The 22,629-nt window shown below is 47.7% G+C and overlaps 1 protein-coding gene across 1 annotated transcript in view; it reads right to left on the reverse strand.

Annotated features, from left to right (window-relative positions):
• LOC140727468 (E3 ubiquitin/ISG15 ligase TRIM25-like) overlaps nt 1-22,629 on the reverse strand; it is a 71,223-nt gene that overhangs the window by 18,652 nt on the left and 29,942 nt on the right. The window contains exon 5 of the mRNA XM_073044795.1: nt 8,338-8,550. Coding sequence (XP_072900896.1) covers nt 8,338-8,550 — 213 coding nt within the window. The remainder of the gene's footprint in view (nt 1-8,337; nt 8,551-22,629) is intronic.

Genomic DNA, 22,629 nt, shown 5'->3' on the forward strand with positions numbered 1-22,629 from the left:
CAGAAAGTGTTTTGCTCCAAATGTATTTTATTTTGAGATACAGTGAAGAACAGGCCCTGCCAGCCCAGTGAGTCACACCATCCAGCAACCCACCTATTTAACCCTAGACTATCACAGGATGAGGGGATTTTATTTCTATTTTATTATGTTCATACTCCTATCCATTAAAAGTTAATGTAAATCATTGGGACTTAAACAATTTTTCTTCCCAAAACTACAACAGTTTATTCACACGAAAACTACACCATAATTCAAACGCATCTCTCCTATTTCCCACACATCTGCCCTCACCCCATCCACCCACCACCCCACTCGGGATAGGGTTCCCCTTGTCCTCACCTACCACCCCACCAGCCTCCAGGTCCAACGTATAATTCTCCATAACTTCCGCCACCTCCAACGGGATCCCACTACCAAGCACATCTTTCCCTCCCCCCCTTCTGCTTTCCGCAGGGATCGCTCCCCACACGATTCCCTTGTCCGTTCATCCCCCCCCCCCCCATCCCTTCCCACCGATCTCCCTCCTGGCACTTATCCTTGTAAACGGAACAAGTGCTACACCTGCCCTTACACTTCCTCCCTCACCACCATTCAGGGCCCCAGACGGTCCTTCCAGGTGAGGCGACACTTCACCTGTGAGTCAGCTGGTGTGGTATACTGCGTCCGGTGCTCCCAGTGTGGCCTTTTATATATTGGTGAGACCGACGTAGACTGGGAGACCGTTTCGCTGAACACCTACACTCGGTCCGCCAGAGAAAGCAGGATCTCCCAGTGGCCACACATTTTAATTCCACATCCCATTCCCATTCTGATATGTCTATCCATGGCCTCCTCTATTGTCAAGATGAAGCCACACTCAGGTTGGAGGAACAACACGTTATATACTGGCTGGATAGCCTCCAACCTGATGGCATGAACATTGATTTCTCTAACTTCTGTTAATGCCCCTCCTCCCCTTCTTACCCCATCCCTGACATATTTAGTTGTTTGCCTGTTCTCCATCTCCCTCTGGTGCTTCCCCCCACCTTCTTTCTCCCGAGGCCTCCCATCCCATGATCCTTTCCCTTCTCCAGCTCGGTATCACTTTCGCCAATCACCTTTCCAGCTCTTAGCTTCATCCCACCCCCTCCAGTCTTCTCCTATCATTTCGCATTTCCCCCTCCCCCCCACTACTTTCAAATCTCTTACTATCTTTCCTTTCAGTGAGTCCTGACGAAGGGTCTCGGCCCGAAACGTCAACAGCGCTTCTCCCTATAGATGCTGCCTAGCCTGCTGGGTTCCACCAGCATTTTGTGTGTTGGCAAAATTCAAATATCTCGTCTTTACAAGACAGGACAAATTCAAATTAAAATATGATGATTGCTGTCTAGAAAAGTCAATTGCCTGGGGGAGGAATGGGGCCACCATTCCAGGAAATCCCCAACTCTACCCATCATGACCACATGCTCCCTCTCCCAAGGATGATGTACCCTCAGAAGAGGGGCAGGCAGTCGGCCCGGGTAGCACCCTCAACTGCCAAACAACAAAATTCTGGAGGAACTCAGCAGGCCAAGCAGCCTCTATGGAAAAGACGTTTCGGGCCGAGATGTCCTGATGAAGTGTCTCAGCCTGAAACATCGACTGTTTACTTTTTTCCACAGATGTGCCTAATGTGGTGAACTACATATACCTGTTTGGACACGCCCCCTGCTGACTGCTCCTGTGGCTCCTCCCACAGACTCCGATATAAAGGTGATGGAGGTCTGAGCCCGGCCTCATTCTCCAGGATGTAGTATGGTGGTCACTCACTGCTTGTTCCTTCTTCCAGTCAATAAAAGCCGATATCTCGCCTTTACGTCTCAGAGTGAGTTATTGATGGTGCATCAATTTTATTGACTGAATGAAGGCCCTGTCCCCCGCGCTGTACCTTCTGCTTTTAGTTGCCACCGGTTTACAGTCGGGGGTCAGGTTGGCGAACAGCGGTGGGGGACGGATCTTGATGGTGGAGAGGCTGCAAGTGGTGTCGGTAGCGCAGCTATCGGCATGGTGCTGGGTGGGACGTGTGGTTCGGTGTGTGTGTGTGTGCAGTGACGGCGTATATGGCGAAGTCCCACCAAACTGAGGATTCCTGACAGTGAGTGGTGGGGGGGGGGCATCATATGCCATAGTCACACTTTTGAGGTGGCTCTGGAAGTCCAGCCCCAATAGCACAGGCGCGCACAGTTGAGGCATGACCAGTAGCGCAAAGTCCCGATATTCTGTGTCCTGCACCCCCAATGTCGCTACACAACCCACCCGGATGTCTGTGGAATGCGACCCAGAAGCCATGGTGACCCTCTGGCTTACCGGCCGTGTCACGAGTCCGCAGCGTTGCACTGTGTCCGGGTGAATAAAACTCTCAGTGCTGCCCGTGTCAAACAGGCAGCTAGTCCTGTGCCCCTCCACCAGGATGTCCATCATTGACCTTGCAAGCTGGTGTGGGGTGCTTTGGTCGAGGGTTACGGTGGCCAGAGTGGAAATGCCGTCTTGGTGCAATCACCACCACCGGCACCTGTGCAATCACCACCACCGGCACCTGTGCAATCACCACCATCGGCATCTGTGCAATCACCACCACCGGCACCTGTGCAATCACCACCACCGGCATCTGTGCAATCACCACCATCGGCATCTGTGCAATCACCACCACCGGCACCTGTGCAATCACCACCACCGGCACCTGTGCAATCACCACCAGCACCTGTGCAATCACCACCACCGGCATCTGTGCAATCACCACCACCGGCACCTGTGCAATCACCACCACTGGCACCTGTGCAATCACCACCAGCACCTGTGCAATCACCACCATCGGCACCTGTGCAATCACCACCACCGGCATCTGTGCAATCACCACCACTGGCACCTGTGCAATCACCACCACTGGCACCTGTGCAATCACCACCACTGGCACCTGTGCAATCACCACCAGCACCTGTGCAATCACCACCACCGGCATCTGTGCAATCACCACCACCGGCACCTGTGCAATCACCACCAGCACCTGTGCAATCACCACCACCGGCACCTGTGCAATCACAGCCGGTGCTACGTAGATCGCAGCGACAGATTCGACCACCTGATAGACTTAACCTGTAAATATACTTGTAAGAAACTTCGCCACCTGGGGACTCTTTTTAAAACAAAAGGGGGGGTGAATGTGGTGAACTACATATACCTGTCTGGACACGCCCCCCCCCCCTGCTGACTGCTCCTGTGGCTCCTCCCACAGACCCACTGCTCCTGTGGCTCCTCCCACAGACCCCCTGCTGACTGCTCCTGTGGCTCCTCCCACAGACCCCCTGCTGACTGCTCCTGTGGCTCCTCCCACTGACCCCTGCTGACTCCTCCTGTGGCTCCTCCCACTGACCCCTGCTGACTGCTCCTGTGGCTCCTCCCACAGACCCCCTGCTGACTGCTCCTGTGGCTCCTCCCACTGACCCCTGCTGACTGCTCCTGTGGCTCCTCCCACAGACCCCCTGCTGACTGCTCCTGTGGCTCCTCCCACAGACCCCTGCTGACTGCTCCTGTGGCTCCTCCCACAGACCCCTGCTGACTGCTCCTGTGGCTCCTCCCACAGACCCCCTGCTGACTGCTCCTGTGGCTCCTCCCACAGACCCCCTGCTCCTGTGGCTCCTCCCACAGACCCCTGCTGACTCCTCCTGTGGCTCCTCCCACTGACCCCTGCTGACTGCTCCTGTGGCTCCTCCCACAGACCCCCTACTGACTGCTCCTGTGGCTCCTCCCACAGACCCCCGCTGACAGCTCCTGTGGCTCCTCCCACAGACCCCCTGCTGACTGCTCCTGTGGCTCCTCCCACAGACCCCCTGCTGACTGCTCCTGTGGCTCCTCCCACTGACCCCTGCTGACTGCTCCTGTGGCTCCTCCCACTGACCCCTGCTGACTGCTCCTGTGGCTCCTCCCACAGACCCCCTGCTGACTGCTCCTGTGGCTCCTCCCACAGACCCCCTGCTGACTGCTCCTGTGGCTCCTCCCACAGACCCCCTGCTGACTGCTCCTGTGGCTCCTCCCACAGACCCCCTGCTGACTGCTCCTGTGGCTCCTCCCACAGACCCCCTGCTGACTGCTCCTGTGGCTCCTCCCACAGACCCCCTGCTGACTGCTCCTGTGGCTCCTCCCACAGACCCCCTGCTGACTGCTCCTGTGGCTCCTCCCACAGACCCCCTGCTGACTGCTCCTGTGGCTCCTCCCACAGACCCCCTGCTGACTGCTCCTGTGGCTCCTCCCACAGACCCCCTGCTGACTGCTCCTGTGGCTCCTCCCACAGACCCCCTGCTGACAGCTCCTGTGGCTCCTCCCACAGACCCCTGCTGACTGCTCCTGTGGCTCCTCCCACAGACCCCCTGCTGACTGCTCCTGTGGCTCCTCCCACAGACCCCCCGCTGACTGCTCCTGTGGCTCCTCCCACAGACCCCTGCTGACAGCTCCTGTGGCTCCTCCCACAGACCCCCTGCTGACTGCTCCTGTGGCTCCTCCCACAGACCCCTGCTGACAGCTCCTGTGGCTCCTCCCACAGACCCCCTGCTGACTGCTCCTGTGGCTCCTCCCACTGACCCCTGCTGACTGCTCCTGTGGCTCCTCCCACTGACCCCTGCTGACTCCTCCTGTGGCTCCTCCCACTGACCCCTGCTGACTGCTCCTGTGGCTCCTCCCACAGACCCCCTGCTGACTGCTCCTGTGGCTCCTCCCACAGACCCCCTGCTACTGTGGCTCCTCCCACTGACCCCCTGCTGACTGCTCCTGTGGCTCCTCCCACAGACCCCCTGCTACTGTGGCTCCTCCCACAGACCCCCGCTGACTGCTCCTGAGGCCCCTCCCACATACCCCTGCTGACTGCTCCTGTGGCCCCTCCCACTGACCCCTGCTGACTGCTCCTGTGGCTCCTCCCACAGACCCCCTGCTGACTGCTCCTGAGGCTCCTCCCACAGACCCCCTGCTGACAGCTCCTGTGGCTCCTCCCACAGACCCCTGCTGACTGCTCCTGTGGCTCCTCCCACAGACCCCCCGCTGACTGCTCCTGAGGCCCCTCCCACATACCCCTGCTGACTGCTCCTGTGGCCCCTCCCACAGACCCCTGCTGACTGCTCCTGTGGCTCCTCCCACAGACCCCCCGCTGACTGCTCCTGAGGCCCCTCCCACAGACCCCTGCTGACTGCTCCTGTGGCTCCTCCCACAGACCCCCGCTGACTGCTCCTGAGGCCCCTCCCACAGACCCCTGCTGACTGCTCCTGTGGCTCCTCCCACAGACCCCCGCTGACTGCTCCTGAGGCCCCTCCCACAGACCCCTGCTGACTGCTCCTGTGGCTCCTCCCACAGACCCCCGCTGACTGCTCCTGAGGCTCCTCCCACAGACCCCCTGCTGACTGTTCCTGTGGCTCCTCCCACAGACCCACTGCTGACTGCTCCTGTGACTCCTCCCACTGACCCCTGCTCCTGTGACTCCTCCCACAGACCCCCTGCTGACTGCTCCTGTGACTCCTCCCACTGACCCCTGCTCCTGTGACTCCTCCCACAGACCCCTGCTCCTGTGACTCCTCCCACAGACCCCCTGCTGACTCCTCCCACAGACCCCCTGCTGACTGCTCCTGTGGCTCCTCCCACAGACCCCTGCTGACTGCTCCTGTGGCTCCTCCCACAGACCCCCGCTGACTGCTCCTGTGGCTCCTCCCACAGACCCCCTGCTGACTCCTCCCACAGACCCCCTGCTGACTGCACCTGTGGCTCCTCCCACAGACCCCCTGCTGACTCCTCCCACAGACCCCCTGCTGACTGCTCCTGTGGCTCCTCCCACAGACCCCCTGCTGACTCCTCCCACAGACCCCCTGCTGACTGCACCTGTGGCTCCTCCCACAGACCCCCTGCTGACTCCTCCCACAGACCCCCTGCTGACTGCACCTGTGGCTCCTCCCACAGACCCACTGCTGACTGCTCCTGTGACCCCTCCCACAGACCCCCTGCTGACTGATCCTGTGGCTCCTCCCACAGACCCCCTGCTGACTGCTCCTGTGGCTCCTCCCACAGACCCCCTGTATAAAGGTGATGGAGGTCTGAGCCCGGCCTCATTCTCCAGGATGTAGTATGGTGGTCACTCACTGCTTGTTCCTTCTTCCAGTCAATAAAAGCCAATATCTCGTCTTTACGTCTCAGAGTGAGTTATTGATGGTGCATCACCTACCTGCTGAGTTCCTCCAGCATTTCGAGTGTGTTACTCTGGATTTCCAGCATCTGCAGAACCTCTTGTGTTTGTAGCCCTCAACTGCCTGCCACCTTGGACCTGTGAATGGCCATCGTGGCCAGGCCCACTGGCAGATCCTCCAAGCCACTTGACACCCCACATACTGGGTGCCCATGTGTTCATTAAGATACTATATTGAATAGGACCTTCAGCCCATTGAGCCATGCAACCCATCATGGGACAATTTACAATGAAAATTAAACTACCAGCAGGTTCATCTTTGGATTGTGAGAGGGAACCGGAACACCGGGAGGATAACATACAAACTCCATGTAGGCTGCGGCAGGAATTTAAGCTCAGCTGCCTGTACTGTAAAGCATTGTGCTGACCACCGTGCAGAAGCTTGGGGCTGAAGTACAACCAAAACCTTGGGAGCAGCCCCTTCAGATATTCATATAACAATTACAGCACGGAAACAAGCCATCTCGGCCCTTCTAGTCCGTGCCGAACCCTTACTCTCACCTAGTCCCATTGGCCCGCACTCAGCCCATAACCCTCCATTCCTTTCCTGTCCATATACCTATCCAATTTTACTTTAAATGACGTTACCGAACCTGCCTCTACCACTTCTACTGGAAGCTCGTTCCACACAGCTACCACTCTCTGAGTAAAGAAATTCCCCCTCATGTTACCCCTAAACTTTTGCCCCCTCATGCAACTCATGTCCTCTTGTTTGAATCTCCCCTACTCTCAATAGAAAGAGCCTATCCACATCAACTTTATCTAACCCCCTCATAATTTTAAATACCTCTATCAAGTCCCCCCTCAACCTTCTATGCTCCAAAGAATAAAGACCTAACTTGTTCAACCTTTCCCTGTAACTTGGGTGCTAAAACCCAGGTAACATTCTAGTAAATCTTCTCTGTACTCTCTCTATTTTGTTGACATCTTTCCTATAATTCGGTGACCAGAACTGTACACAATACTCCAACTTCGGCCTCACCAATGTCTTGTACAATTTTAACATTACATCCTAACTCTTATACTCAATGCTCTGATTTATAAAGGCCAGCATGCCAAAAGCTTTCTTCACCACCCTATCCACATGAGATTCCACCTTCAGGGATCTATGCACCATTATTCCGAGATCACTCTGTTCTACTGCATTCTTCAAAGCCCTACCATTTACCATGTATGTCCTATTTAGATTATTCCTACCAAAATGTAGCACCTCACACTTATCAGCATTAAACTCCATCTGCCATCGTTCAACCCACTCTTCAAACTGGCCTAAATCTCTCTGCAAGCTTTGAAAACCTACTTCATTATCCACAACGCCACCTACCTTAGTATCGTCTGCATACTTACTAATCCAATTTACCACCCTACCATCCAGATCATTAATGTATATGACAAACAACATTGGACCCAGTGCAGATCCCTGAGGCACACCACTAGTCACCGACCTCCAACCTGACAAACAGTTATCCACCACTACTCTCTGGCATCTCCCATCCAGCCACTGTTGAATCCATTTTACCACTTCAATATTAAACCTAACGACTGAACCTTCCTAACTAACCTTCCGTGCAGAACCTTGTCAAAGGCCTGACACCTGGCACCTAATTCAAATTAGGTCTGACACCTCTCACACTCCATATAAACATGGCCCGCTGACTCCTCCCAGTCACAGAATGGACAGGTGGATGGGGTGTCAGTGTCATGACTTAAAAACCTGTTGCCCTCCTGTGCAGCACCTTCCATCGCAGCTCTGCAATGTAGGGGGGAAGGAACCCTTGGATAAAGGGATTTCCACCATGGACCTCCCTCGCTGCTGCAAGGTAAAACAAACTGCTGTGGTGAGTCTATTTGGCAGTTGAAACCAAGGAAGTGAAAGGTGCACAGGAGCAGCCCAGACTGAAACATTCCTCACTCTAAACTTCTCTCAATCCAGTGGCAGCAAAAACAATGCAGCCTAATCAAAGGTGAATGAAGTTTATAAAGCAGAGCAGCTCCAATTTCAACCTGAAACACACAAAGGAACTGGATTACAGTGGAAAAGTTATACATAGTAATCCAGCTGTCTCGACTAGATGAGAGATGAAAGTAAACAGCTGAAGTACCTGAAGGGCTCCAACTTCTTTCCCGGAGTGTGTTGGTTCCTTTCACGAACACGTCTCAATCCAGCATCAGAATCAGAATCAGAATCAGATTTACTGTCTCCGGCATATCTTCTGAAATTTGTTGAAGATGCAAAGCTACCAAATACAGGGGCAGAAGTTGGATTTAACTCCTGTTTGTTAACAGTATCTTGAAGTGGTTCGAATGGAAATGGTCTGCAATGATATAAAAAAATACAAATTGTTATCTAGCAGTTAGTTTATAAATAAGAATCTGTAAAGTGTAATAATTGGAACAGAGATGAGGAGGAATTTCTTTAGCCAAAGGGTGGTGGATCTGGAATTGATGGCCACAGACGGTATACATAGGATGGAGGTTGACAGATTCTTGATTAGTCAGGGTCTGAAAGGTTACGGGGAGAAGATAAAGAATGGGATTGGAGGGACAATAAATCAGCAATGACAGAATTGTGGAGTAGAATCAATGAGCCAAATGCCTATTACTGCTCCTAAATCTTATTCACTTTTAAAAGGCATTAGGTTAATAATAATAGTTTAATGAAATGACAGGGAATCTCTTTGAAATGCGTTTAAATTTTTAGCAAATTGAAAGGGTAGCTGTGTGTGATATTGCAACTGTGTTTACCAGAGCTGCATTAGATTAGATTCAACTTGATTGTCATTGTGCCAAGTACAGATACAAAGCCAAATGAAATGCAGTTAGCATCTAACCAGAAGTGCAAAGGAATAGTGTTATTTACAAAATAACTGCGAATAAAAAGTGCTACAGCACACAAATATAAAAGTACTGAGACAGTACAATATGGGTGCAATACTGCTTAGCGCTGTGATGTGAGGTTCAGCAGGGTCACAGCCTCAGGGAAGAAGCTCTTCCTGTGCCTGCTGGTGCGGGAGTGGAGGGGTCTGTAGCGCCTACCAGATGGGAGGGGAGTAAAAAGTCCATAGTTAGGGTGAGATGCATCCTTGATAATGCTTTTCGCCCTGCCCAGGCAGCGTTTATGGTAGATGTTCTCAATGGTGGACAATTGGGTGCCGATAATCCACCGGGCAGTTTTCACCACCCGCTGGAGTGCTTTGCAGTCCGATACGGGACAATTGCCATACCACACTGAGATGCAGTTGGTGAGTATGCTCTCAACGGTACAGCGGTAAAAGTCTGTCAGTAGCCTGGGGCAGAATATCAGATGGTGAAGACAGTGTAGAACAGGCCCTGCTGGCCCAGTGAGCCACACCATCCGGCAACCCACCTAGTTAACCCTAGACTATCGCAGGATGAGGGGATTTTATTTCTTTTTTTTATGTTCATACTCCTATCTGTTAAAAGCTAATGTAAATCATTGTAGTTTTTCCCAAAACTACAACACTTTATTCACACAAAAACTACACCAAAATTCAAAAATCTAGTCTTTACAAGACAGAACAAATTCAAATTAAAATATGATGATTGCTGTCTAGAAAAGTCAATTGCCTGGGGTAGGAATGGGGCCACCATTCCAGGAAATCCCCCACTCTACCCATCATGACCGCATGCTCCTTCTCCCAAGGATGATGTACCCTCAGAAGAGGGGCAGGCAGTCAGCCCAGGTAGCACCCTCAACTGCCAAACAACAAAATGCTGGAGGAACGCAGCAGGCCAAGCAGCCTCTATGGAAAAGACGTTTTGGGCCGAGATGTCCTGATGAAGTGTCTCAGCCTGAAACATCAATTCTATACTTTTTTCCACAGATGCTGCCTCCCTGCTGAGTTCCTCCAGCATTTTGAATGTGTCACTCACAAATTTCTACAGATACACTGTGAAGAGTATTCTAAGTGTTTGCATCACCATCAGGTATGGGTGGTGGGGGGGGTGGGGCACTGCACAACATCAGAAAAAGCTGCAGGAAGTTGTGGACTGTGCCAGCTCCATCATGGACACTAGCTTCCTCAACATCCAGGGTACCTTCAAAATTTGATGCTTCTGATTCTAATTCTAATTCCATCTGCCAATTTTTTGCCCATTCTCCTAATCTGTCCAAGTCTTGTGCAGACTCCCTGTTTCCTCAACACTACCTGTCCCTCCACCTGTCTTTGTATCATCCGTAAACTTGGCCACAAATCCATCAGCTAGCTGTATGGGAACAAACGCTACGTGTGCGGGAGCGTTTCAGATACTCTGTGGCCACGCACTTGCACAGCGTAGAAGGAACAGTGATTGCAAAACCCCGTTGGGCATTGGTAATGTAGAATACTGCATGTTCATTCATTAGCATGACCAGTGGTAGGGGAGCTGTGTTCCCTTGGTTGTGGGGTGGACTAGGCCTCGAATGCACAGAAAACTTGAATACAGCCACCCGGGGGAGAGAGCAGAGGTTGTGCTGAGCAAGCTAGAATTGTGCTGGGTTGGGGACTGGCTCTTCGTATCAGTGCTGCCCTCTGGTGTTCACTTGATGCTGCTCTCCAGTGTTTGCTCAGTGCTGCCCTCCACTGTTCACTCAATGGAAGAACAAAGTGGACCAAGACAGACGAGAAAATATGCAGATGCTGGAAATCCAAGCAACACACACAAAATGCTGGAGGAGTTCAAGCAGGCAAGACAGTATCTATGGAAAAGAGTACAGTCGACATTTCAGGCTGAGTCCCTTCGGCAGGACTGGAGAAAAGAAGCTGAGGAGTAGATTTAAAAGGTAGGGTGTGAGGGGAGAGAAACACAAGGTGATAGGTGAAATATGAAGGGGAAGGGATGAAGTAAAGAGCTGGGAAGTTGATTGATGAAAAAGATAAAGGGCTGAAGATGGGGGAGTCTAATAGAAGAGGACGGAAGACCATGGAAGAAAGAAAAATGGGGAGGAGCACCAGAGGGAGGCAGTGGGTGGGCAAGGAGATAGGGTGAGAGAGTAATGGCATTCATTTCTAGAGGTACAGAATATAAGAACAGAGATGTGATGTTGAGGCTCTATAAGGCACTCGTGAGACCACACTTGGAGTATTGTTTGCAGTTTTGGGCTCCTTATTTTAGAAAAGACATACTGACATTGGAGAGGGTTCAGAGAAGATTCACGAGAATGATTCCCGGAATAAAAGGGTTACCATATGAGGAAAGTCTGGCAGCTCCTGGGCTGTATTCCCTGGAGTTCAGGAGAATGAGGGGGGAATCTCATAGAAACATTCCGAATGTTAAAAGGCCTGAACAGATTAGATATGGCAAAGTTATTTCCCATGGTAGGAGAGTCTAGGACAAGAGGGCACAACTTCAGGATTAGAGAATGTCCACTTAGAACAGAGATGCGGAAAAATTACTTCAGTTAGAGGGTGGTAAATCTGTGAAATTTGTTGCCACGAGTGCCTGTGAAGGGCAAGTCATTCAACACTTTTAAGCTAGAGATAGATAGGTTGTTGATTAGCCAGGGCATCAAAGGATATGAGGAGAAGGCAGGGGAGTGGGGATGACTGGAAGAATTGCATCAGCCTATGATTAAATGGCAGAGCAGACTCAATAGGCCGAATGGCCTCCTTCTGCTCCTATACCTTATGGTCTAAAAAGGGGATGGGGAATGGTGAAAGTTTGGGGGGGGGGCATTACCAGAAGTTCGAGACATTGATGTTCATGCCATCAGGTTGGTACCAAGACAATTTACAGTTATTCCTCTCAAGGACTTGGGCTCTATTTTTTTTATTTGTGACTGTATGTTTTTCTGAAATCATAACCATATGTGATATTTATGCTACGTGTTAGTGCAGTGTGTTGTATGCTGGTGGTAATGTGTTTTGCACTTTGGCCCCAGAGGAACGCTGTTCCATTTGGTTATATTCATATACAGTTGAATGATAATTAAACTTGAACTTGATTCTTGAAAGGATAGTACTAATTCCTCTACAGTCTCTTAGAGTCAGGGTCATGGAGCACCACAGTGCACAAACAAGCCCTTCGATCCATCTAACTCATGCCAGACTATACTTTACCTAGTTCTATTAAACTACATCTAGAGCCTAGGCCTCCATGCTGCTCCCAGCCAAGTACTTATCCAAACGTCTCTCAAATGTTGAAATCGAACCCACACCTACCACTTCCACTGTCAGTTCATTCTACACTTTCACCGTCCCCTGAGTGAAGAAGTTCCCCCTCATGTTTAAGAGAACCTTTTACTCTTAACCCATCACCTCTAGTTCTAGTCTAACCCAACCCAGTTGGCATTTACCCTATCTATACCCTTCATAATTTTGTATACTGTACCTCTTTCAATTCTCTGCTCATTTCCCTAGACTCCAAAATATAAAGTCCTAATCTGGTCAACCTTTCCCTACGAGACAGGTTTTCAACTCCCGGTAACATATTTGTAAATTTTCTCTGGGTCCTTTCAATCTTATTGATGTCTTTCCTGTATATGGTTGACCTGAACTGCACACAATACTCCAAATTAGGTGTCACCAACATCTTATACAACTACAACGTAATATCCCAGCTCCTTTTCACAGTACTTTAATTTATGAAGGTGTAGGAGCCACTTATCTGTTCTCTATCTGCCTTGTATTCAGTGTTACATGTTTATTATGGCAACTAGTCACATAAGCAAAGGGGATTAACGTTATTCTTACTTATTTTGTTGCAGTTTGTAGCTTGGGACCAGCAGAGGTATCTTTTGCTGACTGCTGAGATAATGCTAAATAATAGCTTAATTGTATGTTTGCTAATTGCTAATAAAGGATTGAATAAAGGGTTCATCTTTTAGGGCAATCATTGGATCTGTGGGCGCATCTCACAAGTACAGCGGTCCATGCGGTTGCAGCCTAGCGGCAATTGTTTTTAGATTTTGTTGTGGTTTAGCACTGCTGCTACATTCTGTTTGCAAAGTTATACCAAAAGAATATCAGCATTTGGATGTGTCCAAGAAATTAGAAGCAGCTTGTGGCAAGTAACAAACTTTTGTTGATTCAAGCTATGAGTTTGAATCTGAAACACAGTTTTGAATGGTCATTGTTACCATGTCCAACTATATAGTGGTATTTACCTGAAGTGTTTGAACCTTGGTTCTGTTGCAAAGCTGAAGAATTGAAATATTGCTTCCTTTGTTGGAAGCTGAAATGAAAGTGCCGTTGTTTTATCTGTTTTGTCCAATTGGAAGACAAAATGAGTCAGGCTGTAAGTCATGACGTTGAAGGCAGAACTAAGAGAGAAACTAAACTTTCTAGGAAAGCTTTGGCGAAGAGCATTGACAGCCTTTGAAAGGACTATAATAGATCTGTTGAGAGGATTAAAGATTTAATATTGTCAATTAGAAATCTCTTAGAGGAAAAGCAAGAAGATATTTACGGAGTGCAGTCTCATTTGGATGAATTAAAGTCTCTTTGTGAAGATGCTGCCAGGTAACAGAACTTGTTGTTTTCTTTAATGCCTATCTCTGATTGCGATAAACTTCATAAGCACTGATACACTTATTAGCACCGTCACAGCAGAGGCTGAACAATGGCGGAAACAAAGATGCGATGTTGAAGCTCAGTTCCCTGGGGAAATGCACAGCAGAACAGGCTGTGATTACATATAAAGGTGATGAGTTACAGGAAAACGTACAGGCTGAGGACAGCATGTCTAATGTACAGGCAGCACATTTTGCAGCCACTAGCAAAATGTCCCATGAGTCAGATACCACATCGTATCTGACTAGTATTAGAATGGAGGCTGATTTAGCTGACTTATACACAAGACAACAAATATTGAGGGATAAACACCACGCTGGAGGTCATTAAGACACAAAAGGAAGTAGCAAGCACAGTGCTGCCATAACAACACATCTCTGCCTAAAGAGAGATTAATATCTTTGATGGCGATCCATTGCAGTAACATTGTTATGAGGGCTTTGAAGAATAGCATTGAAGATAAGACTGAAGATTTTGGTGACCATCTCTACGATCTGTTATTTTTACAGCTGTGTACATCCCACCACAGGCCAATACCAACCTGGCTTTCAATGAGCAATGCAAACCATCAATATCCATGAAACCACCCACCCAGAGGCTGCTTTCATCATCACTGGAGACTTTAGCCAAGCATTGTTGACTAGAGTTTACCTGAATTTCTGCCAACATGTCAAGGTGAGCACACGGGGAGGAAGCATACTCGACCTCTGCTACTCTCCCTTCTGCAACGCCTACAAAGCACTTCTCCGCCCTCCGCTTGGAAAGTCTGGTCATTCCTCCATTTTGTTTCTGCCTGACTACAGACAAAAACTGAAAAAGGAAGCAGGCATAGTGAAAACCATCCACAGCTGGTCCAACCAATCAGACTCAGTTTTACTAGACTGTTTTGATAGCGTCACCTGAGGTATTTCGAGCTGAGAATACCTCCAAACATACGGAGGTGGTCACAAGCTTCATTCAGAAGTGCATTGAAGACATTGTTCCCCAAAAATCTGCCCAGATCTGCCCAAACCAGATGCCTTGGATAAATAGTTCAGAGCGTGTTGCTCTCAGTGCAAGGGATGAAGCCTTGAGGAGCTCAAGAGATGCCACTATGGTTTACGCAGAGTCACGAAGGTGGCAAAATGGCAACACAGGGACAGAATCCAGTCACAACTCTGAGACAATGACACACGCAGCTTATGGCAAGGACTGCACACCATCGCAGACTTCAAGAGGAAACACAGCAGTACAGCCAGCATTGCCACCTCGCTCCCGGACGAGCTAAATGTTTTTTTACACTCAGTTCGAAGTTGATAAGAATGAATCCTCGAGGAGAGCCACCGACGAGACCTGCACTTTGGTCATCTCTGAGGCTGAGGTACGTAGAACATTCCAACGTGCCAACAGCCACAAGGCAGCGGGGCCGGACAGCATCCCAGGGCGGGTCCTCAAAGTGTGTGCTGAACAGCTGTCTGGTGTGTTTATAGACATTTTTAGTCTCTCCCTCTGCCTGTGTGTAGTGCCCTCCTGTTTTAAATTGTCTGTCATTGTCCCTGTACCTAAGAGAACCAAGGTAGCAGGCCAGGTACCCTGTCGCACTCACATCAAATGCTTTGAGAGGCTGGTTAAAGACTATATCTGCGGCATGCTACCACCCACACTGGGTCCCCTACAATTCGCCTACCGATGCCACCATTGCCTCAGCACTGTACAGCGTCCACACTCACCGGGAGAAGAGGGATGCATAACTAGTGGAAACAGAGAGCAAAAACAGTGAGGTACTGTTCACGGGTTGATTTACTCTCCTTTCAGAAATGCTAATCCGCAAACGTTGAATGCGACCTTTCTGGCTCCTCTACCTCGTCCCTGATGGTGCAAATGAGAAGAGGCCATTTTCTGAATGATAGTGGGGCAGGGGAGACGTTTATGATTGATGCTGCCATTTTGACGTATCGCTTTTTGAAGATGTGCTCAATGCTGGTTCCCATGATTGAGATGGCTGTGTTTTCAGACTCCTGTGGCTTTTTACGATCCTGTGCACTGGTTCCTCCATACCAGATGGTGACGTAGTTTGTTACTCTACGTCTCTGGACCCAAGCACAGGATCACAGAGACTCAAAAGGGTTAAACAAAACTAGGAATTTTATGAACAGAAAAAAAAACAAAACAAAACAGTAACTCAGTCAGAATTTCACAAGGCAGGGATCAGCACTACCCCTTTATATACAGTCCAGGGTACGAAAGAATCCATGTCCAGCTAATTAAAACAAGCTTACTAGTAAACGTTCTGATAAGAGACAAAAGTCCAAGGATACTGAAAAGGACACCGGCAGTCTCGGGAAGGATTAATTGGAAGTATCCAAGGACAAGGGAGCTGGAAAAGGCATGTAATAAGGGGAATGACACAATTGTAATGGAGGACTTCAATATGCAGTGGATTGGGAAAATCAGGTTGGTATCAAATCAAGATAGATGGAATGTATTGAATGCCTGTGTAATGGCTTCTTAGAGCAGCTGCTTGTGCTTGACTGCTCTTAGGGAAAGGCTATCTTAGATTGGGTTTTCTGTGATAACCCAGATCTTGTTAGGGAACTTAATGAAAAGGAACACTTAAGCGACAATGATCATAATATGATTGAATTCATACTGCAATTTGAGAGAGAGAAGCAAAGGTCACATGTCTCAATATCAAAATGGAATTACAAGGGAGGAGCATGCCCAGCTGGACTGGAGGAGGAGGATACTGGTAGGGATGAAGCAGAGCGGAGATGGCTGAAATTTCTGGAAATAGTTCACAAGGCAGAGGGTAGATATCTCCCTGAGGTAGAAGTTCTCAACTGACAGGGGTAGGCAACAGTGGCTGACAAAGGAAGTTAAGGACTGCATAAAAGCCAATAAAAGGGCATGTAAGTAGCAGAAGTGAGTGGGAAGTTGGATGATTGGGAAGTTTTTAAAATCCAATGAAAGGCAATAAAAAGCTATAAGAAGGGAAAAGATAAAATATGAAGGCAGACTAGCCACTAATATAAAGCAGGATACCAAGAGTTTTTTTCAGTTATATAAAGAGTAAAAGGGAGGTGTGAGCTGATATTGGACTACTGGAAAATAATGCTAGTAAGGTGGTAGTGGGAGACAAAGAAATGACAGATGAACCTAATGGGTACTTTGAATCAGTCTTCACTGTGGAAGACACTAGTAGTGTGCCAGAGGTCCGTGAGTGTCAGGGAGCAGGAGTGAGGGCCATTGCTAGTACAAAGGGAAAAGTGCGAGGCAAACTCAGAGGCCTTAAGGTGGATAAGTCAGCTGGACTGGATGGACTACATCCCAGAGTCCTGAGAGAGGTTGCTGAAGAGATAATGGATGCATTGGTTATGATCTCTCAATAATTACTTGATTATGGTCCCAGAGGACTGGAAGATTGTAAATGTCACTCCACTCTTTAAGAAGGGAGGAAGACAAAAGAAAATAAATTATAGGCCAGTTAGCCTAACCTCAGTGGTTGGGACAGTGTTGGAGTCTATTACTAAGAATGAGGTCTCAAGGTACTTGGAGACTAATGATAAAATAAGTCAAAAGTCAACATGGTTCCTATAAAGGAAGTAACAAGCAGGGTGGACAAAGGAGAGGCAGTGGATGTTATTTACTTGGATTTTCAGAAGGCATTTGATAAGGTGCCGTACATGAGGCTGCTTTACAAAATAAAATCCTATAGCGTTACAGGAAAGATACTGGCATGGATAACAAAATAGCTGACAGGCAGGAGGCAGTGAGTGGGAATAAAAGAGGCCTTTTCTGGTTGGCTGCCAGTGACTAGTGCTGTTCCCCAGGGGTCAGTATTGGGACAAATAATCTTCACATTGTTTGTTAATGATTTGGATAAGGGAATTGATGGCTTTGTGCCGAAGTTTGTGGATGATATGAAGATAAGTGGAGGGGTAGGTAGTGCTGAGGAAGCAATGCGGTAGCAGCAGGACTTAGACAAATTAGAACAATGGGCAAAAAGTGGCAGGTGGAATACAGTGTTGGGAAATGTTTGATAATGCATTTGGTAAAAGGAACAATAGTGTGGACTATTATCTAAATGGAGAGAAGGTTCAGGGGTGCAGAGGCACTTACTCATGTAAGACTCCCAGAAAGGTTAATTTAGAGGTTGAGTCTGTGGTAAAGAAGGCAAATGCAGCCTAAATTAAGGGGCATGGAATATAAAAGCAAGGAGAGAATGCTGATCCTTTATAAGACACTGGTCAGGCCACACTTGGAGTATTGGCAACAGTTTTGGGTCTCATATCTCAGAAAGGATGTGTTGTCATTGGAGAGAATGCAGAAGACGTTCATGAGGATGATTCCAGGAATGAAGGGGTTAACATATGAGAAGCGTTTGGCAGCTTTAGGCCTGTACTCACTGGAATTTAGAAGATTGTGGGGCTATTTCATTGAAACCTACCGAATGTTGAAAGGTAAATGTAGAGAGGATGTTTTCTGTGGTGGTGGTATGCAGGACTGCAGGGAACAGCTTCAAAATTAAGGGGTGATCTTTTAGAACAAAGGTAAGGAGGAATTTTTTTAGCCAGAGAGTAGTGAATCTGTGAGATGCTCTTCCACAGACTGCAGTCCGTGGGCGTATTTACAGCGGAAGTTGAGTATTTCCTGATCAGTCAAGGCATCAAAGGATAAGGCGAGAAGGCAGATGTATGGGGTTGAGTGGGATCTGGGATCAAACCTGATGGATTGGTGGAGCAGACTCGATGGCCTTTTTCTGCTCCTATGTCATATGGCCTTATGGTTCTAAGACCATAGACCACTACAGCACAGTACAGGCCCTTCAGCCTTCCATGTTGTGCCGACCCATATAATCCTTAAAAAAAAAGTACTAAACCATAACTACTCCATAACCCTCTATTTTTCTTTCATCCATGTGCCTGTCCAAGAGGCTCTTAAATACCCTTAGTGTCTTAGCCTCCACCACCATCCCTGGCAAGTCATTCCAGGCACTCACAACCCTCTGTGTAAAAAACTTAGCTCTGATGTCTCCCCTAAACTTCCCTCCCTTAATTTTGTACATATGCCCTCTGGTGTTTGTTATTGATACCCTGGGAAACAGGTACTGACTATCCACCCTATCTATGCCTCTCATAACCTTGTAGACCTCTATCAAGTCCCCTCTCGTTCTTCTACACTCCAAAAAGAAAAGTCCCAGCTCTGCTAACCTTGTTTCCTATGACTTGTTCTCCAAACCAGGCAACATCCTGGTAAATCTCCTCTGCACCCTCTCCATAGCTTCCACATCCTTCCTATAATGAGGTGACCAGAATTGAACACAATACTCTAAGTGCAGTCTCACCAGAGATCTCTCTACTCTTGAACTCAATCCCCCTGTTAATGAAGCCTAGCATCCCATAGGCCTTCTTAACTACCCTATCAACCTGTGCAGTGACCTTGAGGGATGTATGGATTTGAACCCCAAGGTCCCTTTGTTCATCCATACTCTTAAGTAACTGACCATTAATCCTTTACTCAGTCTTCTGGTTTGTCCTTCCAAAATGCATCACCTCACACTTATCAGGACTGAACTCCATCTACCAATTTTCTGCCCAACTCTGCAGTCTGTCTATATCCTCTTGTAACCTTCGACAACCTGCAGTTCCATCCTCAACTCCTCCAATCTTTGTGTCATCCACAAACGTACTCACCCATCCTTCCGCCTCTACATCCAGGTCATTTATAAAAATCACAAATAGCAAGGGTCCCAGGACAGATCCCTGCGGCACTCCACTAGTCACTGACCTCCAGGCAGAATACTTTCCTTCCACAACTACCCTCTGCTTTCTTCCTGTAAACCAATTTTTTATCCAAACAGCCAAGGTTCCTCTTATCCCATGCCTCATGACTTTCTGGATGAGTCTCTCATGAGGGACCTTGTCAAAATGCTTTGCTAAAGTCCATGTAGACCACATCCACTGCCCTACCCCCATCAATTTCTTTTGTTACCTCTTCAAAAAAACTCAATCAGGCTCGTGAGGCACAATCTTCCCTTCACGAAGCCAAGTTGACTATCCATGAGTAGACTGTACTTCTCCAAATGCTCGTAGATCCTATCCTTAAGAATCCTTTCCAGTAGTTTTCATACCACCAACGGAAGACTCACTGGTCTACAGTTCCCAGGTTTCTCCCTATTACCTTTTTTAAACATGGAAACTACATTTGCCATTCTCAACTTTTTGTTCTGTCCAAAACTAGCATGAAACGGCAGGGTACAGTTTCAATCATTTGTGAGGCCACCTGGTGAATGAAAGACTATCCCTGAGTAGACTGTACTTCTCCAAATGTAAACTAATGAAGACCTAACTATAACACATAAAAAATCCGAAGCACAACAGTACATTCTAATTATAATTAATAAAACTGAGAAAATACAAAAAAAGTCACAGCAAAAAATTCAGAGCCCTCAGAATATTCTACCAATGACCCAATGTTGTGACACAGTTAGAATGCTTTCCAAGGTATATCTGTAGAAATTTGCAAGAGTCTTTGGTGATCTACATTCTAACTGTGTACTTTCTAACTTTGGTAGCCTTCTTTGTAATTGGGTTAATATGTTAGGCAGAGGATAGATTTTCAAAGGTGTTAGCAATCTGGAACTTTCCATTGCACTCTTGATTGCTCGATGAGAACTGGTGTGTGTGCCCTCAACTTTCTCTTCTGAAGTTCCACAATCAATTTCTTGGACTTGTATTGAGTGTGAAGTTGTTAACATTCAATGTTTCAGGAACGTCTTCTTCTCCTCTACCAGCAGATTATTGAATTGACAATTAACTCCTCTACACTACTTCACCATATTTTTGCTGTTTTTGCACTACTTATTTAATTTAATCTTTCAAATTTAATTTGTTCATTATGTGCCATGTTGTGCAACCATCTACAACCTGCTCCCATGGTGTCACATGACCTTGAATCAGGTGGGGAGCCTAAGCAGCTGCTACACCTTGCCCAAGGAGGACCTGCAAGAAACCCTCCTAGGAAACAAATATTCATGCAACATCCAAGGAAAAAGATGTCGAGCTTTCTCCAAAGTCATGTACTAACTAATTAACTGGAAAGTATGTGAAGAGCAAAAGGATAAGACATGAGAGAATAGGACCAATCAAGTGTGACAGTGGAAAAGAGTGTATGGAACTGGAAGAGATAACAGAGGTACTTAATGAGTACTTTGCTTCAGTATTCCCTACAGAAAAGAATCTTGGCGATTGTAGGGATGACTTACAGTGGACTGAAAAGCTTGAGCATGTAGATATTAAGAAAGAGGATGTGCTGGAGCTTTAGGAAAGCATCGAATTGGATAAGTTTCCAAGACCGGATGAGATGTACCCCAGGCTACTGTGAGAGATGAGTGGGGAGATTGCTGAGCCTCTGGTGATGATCTTTGCATCATCAATGGGGACAGGAGAGGTTCCAGAGGATTGGAGGGTTGCGGATGTTGTTTGTTTATTCAAGAAAGGGAGTAGAGACAGCCCAGGAAATTATAGACCATTGGGAGTGTTGTGTCGCGTCCTTTTCAGGTGGTTTGTCCACCTTTGGTCCCCACCTGGTACTCAGCTCTCACCTGTGGCTCCCTGTAGCTGTTTGCATGTCCCGGGCAATGGCCTCGACAAGCCGGCTAAACCAGGTGAGGATACCTGACAGGTCTCACACCTTCGACCTAGACCTCTACTCTTTCTTTTTGAACATACGCCGGGACATCAAAATATGTAGACCATTCCTCGACATGTTATGTCCTGGTTTATGACCATGCTTTACATTTTTATATGGTTATGCCATTTAGTGTAATGTATAGATCTGTTTACTTTAGAGCAATGACTCTGCTTAGCACATGTATGATATGTGGTCTATGGTCTATGCATGCGTATTGATCTCTCTCTCTCTCTCTCTCTCTCTCTCTCTCTCTCTCTCTCTCTCTCTCTCTCTCTCTCTCTCTCAAGGCATCTTCCACATGTGTGCTTTTATTTACTTCATATGTAGTTGCACAGACACTGCAAACTGGTGACAAGTTCAATGTCATGAGAACATGCCTATTTTGTTGGGGGGAAATGTAATACAATGCTTTATGACCATGTTTTATTTTATTAATACAGTTATGCTGTTGGGTATTTTATTATCTGCAGACTTTCTCAAAATGCAATGTGTTCCTTTAATTACATTATACAACTGAGTATTTCATTTTGCTGTTTACAATAAAAATTCAGTTGATTGATAAGTTAGACTTGTTGAATTAGTCAATAGGATTTGTCTTGGGGACCGTCTAGAGAGAGTGGGGCAAGCCATTTTTCAAGAGAGCACAGGATTTAAAAAGGAGAAAGAAGTAGAATGGAAATGGACAAAGAACACCGCTGAAGAGCAGGGTGAAACGCATAGAGAACTCAATAGGAAGGATAGATACCACTGCCTGAAAATCCTCATGCAGACAATAGTCTTAGAGAGAATGTGCAGAAAACTGTTAGAAACTTAGAAACATAAAAAACCTACAGTGCAATACAAGCCCTTCAACCCACAATGCTGTGCCAAATATGTCTGTACCTTAGAAATTACCTCGGCTTACCCATTGCCCTCTATTTTTCTGAGGTCCATATACCTGTCCAGTAGTTTCTTAAAAGACCCTATCGTATCCGCCTCCACCACTGTCACCAGCAGCCCATTCCACACACTCACCACTGTGCGTAAAAATCTTACCCCTGACATCTCCCCTGTTCCTACTTTCAAGCACCTTAAAACTGTGCCCTCTTGTGTTAGCAGTTTCAGCCCTGGGAAAAAACCTCTGACTGTCCACACTATCACCTCTCATCCTCCTTCACTCCAAGGAGAAAAGGCCGAGTTCACTCAACTTATTCTCATAATGCATGCTCCCCA

Source organism: Hemitrygon akajei, chromosome 5 (assembly GCF_048418815.1).
Source record: "Hemitrygon akajei chromosome 5, sHemAka1.3, whole genome shotgun sequence".
NCBI classification, from domain to species: domain Eukaryota; kingdom Metazoa; phylum Chordata; class Chondrichthyes; order Myliobatiformes; family Dasyatidae; genus Hemitrygon; species Hemitrygon akajei.